Raw genomic sequence first — 9,078 nt, 5'->3', positions numbered from 1 at the left:
GGGGGCGGCCCTGCCAGTGAGCTCCTGCCCTCCTGGGGATCCTGCTCAGCCCCCCCCGGAATGGGGCAGCTGAATTTCCAGGGCTTATTTCATCAAGTAGCTGGGGAGCGGAAGGGCATTAGCTCACCCCTGAGCCAGGGAGAGGGGTGTAACCCTTTGCCTCGTGTTACAGGACAACTTTTAAACGCCGCATTACTGAAAGCCTCACCAAATAAAACCACACTGGATTGCCAGCAAGAAATCTTAGCTCTGTCCCTGAGGAGCCAAAGCTGTTTGAACCACCCCACCCTTCTGCCTCCCCCCTCCACAGGTTATGCTCAGCACAGACTCCCCTCTGCATCGCACCCCCCGTGGGATGCTTTGCGTGGGACATACTTCCCTCAGGGCTGAGAAGCAAAGGCTGCAAACACCGTCTCGTCGACTCCAGGGTTCCAGAGAGGAGGAGACCAGGGGTGCCAGCAGGGGGGAATGAACAGAGCACGGGCTCAGGAGCTGGGGCCACCTTCACCACAGGGCCACCACGGCAGCCTAGGAACAAGAAGGGACCATCTGATGGGCACAGGCGGTGGTGAGAGGGAGCCCCCAGGGTTCACAGCAAACCAACAAGAAGCAAAATTGCACCGGAGGCAAGGAGGGGGATTGCAGAAACCTGGCAAGGGTGCAGAGACGCCCTGCAGAGCTGCACGCTTGGAGCAAAGGGAAAGGGTAAACACTGGCCATCAGCTCGGAACAAACCAAAAATCATCAAGCAACGTTATGAGCAGTTGCTTGAGAAAGGCTTTAGCTACGAGAATCGAAAACAGATTCCACCACAGACACATGCGCTACCCGGTGCCACCACACTCGCTCCAGGTGTGTGCTGGCCCTGGGAACTTCCATCCAGCACTGACTCTCGGGGAGGACGGGCTGCCGTTTCCCAGAGGCAGGCACGGCTTTCAGCAGCTCGCAGCCCCGCTCACCTGCCAGGCACAGGACGCCGCAGCTAGTCAGGGTGCCAGCTAGAGCTGATTATAACTCCACTGACCTGCCTTGGCACTAGCACGCAAGGGAATGCACTGGCTCGCGGCTGCCAAATGCTGGAAAGCTATAAATGGGAGACATTTGGAGAGAGAAAACATTAAGGAGCCAACTTTTAACTAGGCTGAAGTGCATTGGACTGTACATGTTCTTTGTGGAGAGAGAGAGAAGAATGATGAAGGTCTTTGATGCACTGCTGGAAAAATACTGGCTGTTTCTTCTACAGACAGAGATAGATAGTCCTTATTTAATGGAAAGTGTTTCTTCTTCTCTTGAGTTCGATTATAGCAATTCACTATTTCTATACTTCTGCATATGGTGCTTAAACTCACGGCTCTCAGTGCAGTCTGGGCACAGTGGAAAAAATAGTGACTGGTGTTTTGTAGCAGGAACCTCACTGTAGGAAGCTGTGGGTTTTTTCTTGTCCTCGGTCACGCAAGGGCCTGTCTTCCATGATCTAAGAACGAGATCCTGGTGATTTTGTTTTTTTTGTGGCGGGGTGAAACCGCGAAGTACATTGCACACGCAACTGTGCAGAATTTTGCAGAACTCCATAAACCCTGGAGAAAAAAGAAATCCCCAAAGTGTTGAAATAAGATTCCTGTTACGAAATAGCTATCGAAAGAGCCCTGTTTACAAGCCCTGTACACAAGAAGACATCCATCTGCCGCAGCACGGCCGAGCTGCCTTACGGATTTTTCATCAAAGAGCCCACCAGGACCAGATAGGACCCAGGAGACAGGTGAAACCCAAGCGGTGCCTCAGCTTATGCTCCCACCTGAAGGAGACCTGTGCTGTTTGGGACACTTAACTCGGCATGCCTGCCTCTTGCCTTCCACATCTGGAGAATTAAGATAACTTAATTCACCTTTGTGAACTGCACGCCCTGCCAGGAGCCCAGCTTAAAGAGCAGAGGAGGAGGAAGAGGAGTGGTGCAGGCTGAGAAAGGCAAACGTGGGGCTTGCAGTACTGGAAACAATGCACGAGGCTCATTTTAATTTTTCAAGAGTCCAACGCCCTGAAACAGGCTGACGAACAATTCTCCTCTGTGTGCCAGCTAGTGTCTTCTGAGCCCGTTTTAATGTAGTGTTTTATTTTAAAACAGTCTGAATTACTAAGATACTGACTTTTCCCCCCCTCCCTGTCTTTGCCTCACGGTTGCACATGCACAGCAGGTGAAGAACCTCCTCCAGAAGGGCTAATCTGTCTTCCACGTCGAGACGACATGCACAGACCATTGCCTTTTGACAATTTTCTCATAAAAGTAGGCACCACTTCAACAGCCTATTTTCTTTCTGTGTTACACATGAGGCTGTTGGCCTGAGGGCCGCAGGACTCTCTCCAAGATGACATCGCTCCAGGTGGGTCAAAGCTGAAAGTTTCCAGCTAAGAACCTGAAGGATTTTTTAAACATATGGACAAACGAGAGGACTGGGAAACACACTCAATGCGCATGCAGAAAGGAGTGGGTGAGAGAGCCAGAGCCATTTTTAAGGTTGCTTAAAATTCTCAATTTTTCTGTCTCTGAATTGTGCGGCAAGCAAACTTACTCCAGCCTATGGCATGTCTCCATCCCTTGGCTCAAAATTAAACCGCTGTGCAGAGGAGCAGCCATGCAGCATCACCCTCTCCTCCAGCCTTCAGCTGGACAAGGACTGAAGGCAAGGTTTCTGACTGCAAGGGGAAAAAAGTCTGGCATAACCTGTCCCCAGGGAGGGCACCCCTGAATGGCAATTTGATTTTTAAGGGCTTGCAGCTGCCTGCCAGAGGAGAAGCTACTGCTCCAGTGGTGAGAAGGCAGGACATGGCACGAACAGCAAAGCCTGCTCCAAGTGGGAGGTTTGAGACCCAGATCCATCACGGCTCGCAAGCAGCTTGTAAGCTTTGCTGTCCAGGCCACAAAATGAGACAGGACTGAAAAGCGCGAGGCAAAGGCTCCTGGCCGAGGAGAGGGTGGCTGCAGCAGAAAGGCAGAGGAGGCCGAGGACATGGAGCAGGGCTCCTGCCCAGGGAAAGCACAGAGGTCTGGTAATAGCAGGAAAGGTGTAAAAGGATCGAGTTTGGGTGCAAGGACATTTTAGGAGCACAGCGAGACAAAAGTGGCTCTTGGTCACATGAAGACTTGAAATGACTACCATCGTGGCAGATGAGCTCATAATTACAGAGTGGGGAAAAAATGTTTCTTTTTTGGGGTTTCCATAAAAAACACAAAATACAAGCCAGTATCTGTTCTCTAACCAACAGTGTCACTCCTTACAGCCAACAGTTTCAAGAAGATCCTTCCAAAAGATGTGTTAAACTCCTCCTAGGCAATACATCCGATGTGATCCAACGGAGCCCTGCAGTCCCTGCACAGTTCTTCCACCGCCAGCCGGGCTGGAAGCATCTCTCAGGCACACAAGACCCTCATTCTCTATCTGTCTGTCAGAGACAACTGCTCACATATCTGATTACCAACTTCCATGCCAGCTAACATTTCCAGCGTACCTGCCGGCCCCAATTAGTGTCCAGAATACAACGGACATCCTTGCACACATCAATCTTATTGCCTTTATTTCTTAGGAACAGCATCCATCTGCTCCCAATAGCTCGCATCTGGCATACTGAGTGTTATGAAAGAGCCTCAATCCTACTTGAAGAATATTATTCCTCTAGCCAAGAGATTCAAGCAGAACCCAGTTTAGTATTTGTAGTTACAGATTTACTACAAGTCAGTTACCTAAGGTTTCAAACTTTAGAATTACAATTTCATCTAGAGTTTGTTTTTTAATCCCTAAAAAGTTGCTCTTATGTAAATTGCCATGTGATGGAAAACATTTATGGAGAAAACAAGGAGGAAAAGGGGCAGGAACCTGAGCACAGAGGAGCTACAGAGCAAAAAATGCTCTTGAGCACTGCGCAGGTCCCTGAAGGTTTCCTCCTGCAATAAGCAGTGTATAGAAGGCAGACATATTCCTGGGTTTAAGCATTCCCTTCCCAATTTCACTGCCTGGCACGGTATGCCAAGCCTTCCTGTGATGACCCCAGAGCAGGTACAACCTGTGCGCTTCCCAAGGGATGAGGGCCATGACTTCATTTGCTCAAAAAGTTGGACCAGGACCAGGAGGAAGCAGCCTGTGCCTCATGCTAGGACATATAAGCAGAATTGTGGAACGAGTGTCGGTCACTGGCCCTCAGAGAGGAGGTGACAATCTCCTGCACTACCAGCAAATGGCCCACGGTGTGGTCAAAGGAATGAAAATGGGTAATTAGGCAGAAGGAGGAGGTCTTACCACCCTTGGAAGAGAAAAGCAGGATGGTGCTTGGAAAGGCTGCAACAGCCATGAGCTGTAAACCAGGACTTTTGCAGAAGAGGGCTGGTCTTGCAGTATCAAGGACAGCCAAAGGGAAGAGCTCTGGAAGTTCACAGTATTCAGACAAAACCTTGAACGCTCCCAGCTGACGCAGTACAGCCTGCGGCACGACTGTGACCAGCAAGGTGGCTTTTGACATTCCCCGTTCCAGTGTGGGGAACGTGGCTAGTCTGACGTCTCTGCATCCACAGAGGCAGAGACCAGCACTGGGAGAACTCCAGTTTCACCTCTGTTTTGGCTGAGCTGGCAGTTTGTGTTTTGAGTGTCATTCCTGCCCAGCTGGGGAGGGAAGGACACTTTGCCCTCTGGTTGCAGTGGGAGCAGGCTCGCCAGCAAGACTGTCAGTAGTAAGCATGCACATATTTTACTTGGCCCTACTCCTAAAATAATTGTTTGGCCACAATGGAAGGTGACAAGCAATTCAGCTGCAACCCCACAGGGAATACCAGGAGAAAATCCCCAACCACTCACACGACCATGCCTGGGCTGCTCTGCGCTGCAGCATCACATCAGCGCCCACCCTGTCCTCACCAGTCCTCACTCCTGCTCCAGGAAGTTCTTCTCCTCTCTCCTACTTGGAACAAATGGCTTCCTTATCGTCCTGCCTGGGCTTAGCAGGAGGGTCACTGACAGCAAAAGAGGATGCACCAATCTTCACCCAAATACGGCCAGAGCTGCTATTGAAAAAACAAAACCCCAATCAGCTTCTGGCAGAAGCATGGAAAGTGCAGCCAGAATCACTGGGAACAGAGATAGTAAATTAAAAAATATCTCTACCTAAACATGCATGTACTGTGATTGCTCAAGGCCCTAAGTATGAGTAAATTTGGCTGGATTTTCAGTGGATAACACGAAAGACAGATTCTTGACACAGGGATCACCTGCGACTCAAGTTTCCAATTCTTCCTCCAACACATCAAAAAGATCATCAGAACTGGATCTAGGGAAAATATTTTTCCCTCTTACTATGTTTTCAGAAGCAGCTGAACCTTTTTAGCCAACCAGTTATTTTGAGGGGTTTTGGGGTTTTTTTATGTTTGTTTTTTTAATAACTGGAGGCATGAATAATTTCCAGCATGGAAAATTTCTGCCTAAAGAGCTAAAATTGGCATAGAATCATACAACAATCATATAACAAAGGCCTCCAGCAATGGCAACAGTCAGTGCTACCAAGCCTACCTAGAGCATTTTTTTCCACTGTGCTAAGAGGATCTGTTTCACTCCTCGCCTTTCAATCCAATTTCCACTGTACTGCACCGCAAGTTTAAAATAAGGGCACCAGGAAGCATGTGCGATAAGGGGGAAGGAAGGGAAAAACCACAATTTCATTCATTCTTTCAATAGAGCCAAAAAGGAGTGGTTACTCTTTTTTTTTTTTTTTTTTTTAAAGAAAAAGCTGCAGGGAACAGGGAAGGGGGGAGATGTTTGCTTTAAGCTTTCCCATCTGCACCATGATATATATACATAAAGCACCTCTGCCTCTAAAGGTGCTCCGGGGTGTTTTGCAGAGGCAGGTTAAATCTCTGGCTCCAGAAAGCCTCCAGTGACGACGCTTCCCAGCTAGGAGCGTGCACAGCTCCAGTCAAGATAGAAAGCGAGGAAGAGATGCAGAATGGCCACTATTTCCCTGTATGTCCTTCCCCACGAGGAGCAAGGCAGGCCAGGGAAGCAGCACAGCTGGAGGCACTGGTTTATCACATATAAATCCCAAAAGATCCTTGCAGCAAATGATGGCATGAGCTTGGCCACCACCTTGGAGCACCAGTGAAGATGAGATGCTGCGGAGAAGGAAGCGCTGAGCTCCATTTCCTTCCAGCCCTGGCTGCTGCCCAACAGCTGTTCCCTGTTTATTTACTTTAATATTTCCTTGGTTACACAAGCAGCTGCACACAGCTTAACCCCTGCCCGCACCACCAGCCACCTGCGCCACCCTACCTTGCCCTGTGCAGCACAATGCTGCGGGATAGCAGCACAAGGCAGGGTAAAGACACCCAGGGTCTTGCCACAGCTAGGCTCTCCACGGCTGGCCAGGGGTTACTCAACATGGTCACCCTCATGGTCACGTCCACAGCTCTGCAGAAGGAGCCTTGTCGGGCAAGGGACAGGGCACCATCAACGTGAGCAGCCGTCTCACACAACCCCAGGCTTCGCAGGCTGACCTGACGCCAGCTGACCAGCTGAACCTGGGAAAGCCATCTGGGTTCCCACTGGGTTTGCTTCCCTAGGCAGGCCCACGTGCACTGTAATTTTAGCAGCACATTTGTGTCTGGACACAGCGATTTCAGGAAAGGCATTCCCGTTCCTGGGCAACCACAGCACCCTAGAAAGGGTATATAAAACATATAGGGATGCTCGCCTTCACGTGAGCGGGTCGCTGGAGGCAGAGGGTGCCCAGCTCCTCTCCCAGTCCCACGCACAGGCTGGGGGGACATGCCAGTGACTCTTCTGGCAGCTGCTGATGGTCCATGGATCGCTTCATGCATTTTCCTTTCTCATCTGCACAGAGCCTGTTCCAGCAGCTCAGCTTGTGCTTTAGCTCATAAAGCTCAGCCAGACCCCTTGGCTCATCTCCACCAAGGAAGGGGGTGGAAAACACCCTTTGCCTGCTCACCCAGAACACCGGCTTCAGTTTTCTGCAACGCAGCCTGTCCCAATTGCCTTTCCAGCTTCCTCCCTCCCTTCCAGCCCCATTTGCTTCCCAGTTCCCCCTGCACTGGGGTGTAATTGCTGAAGCAGCTGCCCTCCAGGCTGGCAGTGCACCGCACCACGCATTTCCCCAGCACCCGCTCCCCAAAACGCTAGCCAGCGGGACACGGACCCAGGGAATCTGTGCTTTCCAGCAGCAGCCTTGTTTTGCTGTGATAGCAGCTGGGAAAGGCACGGTATTAGTTCCGCGGGAATGGAATTTGGGCCTAACTTTAACAAAATCCCCCCCTTCAAAGCGAACAAACAAACGCAACAAAAACCCCATCACTTGCACAGATTTCTGTTGGAGGAATTCAGACACACCTACGCAGCCCTGCGTGCATTCAGTCCAGGGAGTGACAGCAAAGCTCTAACACCGGGACATCCAAAAGCCCCGAGAGGCACGGGAGCAAAGAGTCCAGCTTTTGTGGTTGCCTTGTTCTTGCTTTTTTCAAGGATGTACAAAATTGCACCTAAGTCCCCTCAGATCAAAACATATTCTGGTAGGTTACAAAAAGCATGCTTAGCGTTAAGGCAGAAACCACTCTTCTCAACTGACCGCAGCTTTTGACCCCCCAAAGTCAAAAACCCAAGAGCTGGTGAAACGCTTACCTGCAGGTCAAAGAACTTGCTGTACCGTCGGTATATGACTTCTGTGGACCCACTGGACCAGCTGACTTTGATAATGTACACCTGTAGGGAACAGAGGAAGAAATCAGAGAGGAATGACCCAACAACCCGCACCACAACCCAAACACTGCTAAAGCTGCCAATGCAGCCCCCACCACTGGGTGTCAACCAGGGAAGTTCACAGGACCACTTAAAGTCATTGCAGCAATACTAGAAAATATGTAAGATAAAATTATTAAGCTCCATTGTTGCAACTTAACTGTCTACTAAATGCTTATTGATAGTTGTGACCTAAGACAGCTCCCTACCCCTAAATAGAGGCATACATCAAATGTCAAAGGGCACTTCTATTTAAAAACGCAGTTATAGTCTCTCCAGACACAGACAAATTCCAAGTTAATAACTATGCTTTGGCCATCCCACCTATGGCTGCAGCATCAAGTTTGATGTAGAGATCCCAAAATTGCAGCCTGCAGCGCGCCGCACCACTGCCAGCCTGGGCCCTGGAGCTGGGGCTTGCAAGAACTCAGACCCACAAGGTTCAAAACTCCATCTGTTCTGCCATAAGCAGCTCTGAGGTTTTGCTTACTTAAACTTGTTGGGGTGCAAATTACCCTCCTAGTCCTTAAGATGCTACACAGTCAGTCATAGTAATTGCAAGGTTATTCACAGATCGTATGACCAGGCTTTAACTGGTGATGAATGCAGAAAAAAAACCACCAAAAAACCCACCCAGTTTTTCCATTCGTCTATGAAAGACAACAAGCAAATAACAGAATTGAGCAAGTACTTATCTACTGTCCCTCGCTTGTTGCTCGCAGAAACCAAAGACAACCCTTGACGAGATGCCAGCGTAACACTCAAATGATGCAAACCTCAGCCTTCACTAATTGATAACAGATTGACTAAGCAGAACAAGGGCATGTTCATTTTTTCTTCTAACTCTGATGTCCTGCTCATTTCCACCAGAAATGCAAGTATCAGTTCACTGAAGCAGGAACAATACATTCAGAAGCTCAGGTGAACGGACCTGCTAGAACTCTAGTTAACATAATGAAGTGTGAAGGCTTTTCGGATGCTGATGTTTTGGTATTTATAACAGAATCTCTTAAGAGTTTCACAAGGTTTCCCACAGAGACGCACATTTTTCCAGATGCTGGAATGCGATCAACATCCCAGCCCAATATCGAAACTCAAACACCAAGAGATTCAAATGGATAGCACAACACTGAATTATTTGAGCCCACCAAACCTACTCGAATGCTGTACTAAAAAAATCTAATCAAAAGGTCACTCTGCTGCTCAGAGGGCTGACACAGCATGACCTACCAAGGTGAGGAGACTCCTGAGGAACCACAAACTCTTCCCAGCAGGATCACTTCCAAACTAAGAC

At 49.3% G+C, this 9,078-nt stretch overlaps 1 protein-coding gene across 1 annotated transcript in view; it reads right to left on the bottom strand.

The window, feature by feature from the left end:
• LOC104626699 (SH3 and PX domain-containing protein 2B-like) overlaps positions 1–7,748 on the bottom strand; it is a gene marked incomplete at both ends in the record, with an annotated part of 36,690 nt that extends 28,942 nt beyond the window's left edge. The window contains one exon of the mRNA XM_010294689.1: positions 7,668–7,748. Coding sequence (XP_010292991.1) covers positions 7,668–7,748 — 81 coding nt within the window. The remainder of the gene's footprint in view (positions 1–7,667) is intronic.
• Between the last annotated feature and the right edge of the window lie 1,330 nt (positions 7,749–9,078).

Source organism: Phaethon lepturus, unplaced genomic scaffold (assembly GCF_000687285.1).
Source record: "Phaethon lepturus isolate BGI_N335 unplaced genomic scaffold, ASM68728v1 scaffold22739, whole genome shotgun sequence".
Classification (NCBI taxonomy): domain Eukaryota; kingdom Metazoa; phylum Chordata; class Aves; order Phaethontiformes; family Phaethontidae; genus Phaethon; species Phaethon lepturus.
The sequence above is the reverse complement of the archived record's forward strand: the minus strand, read 5'-3'. Positions and strand labels throughout refer to the sequence as shown.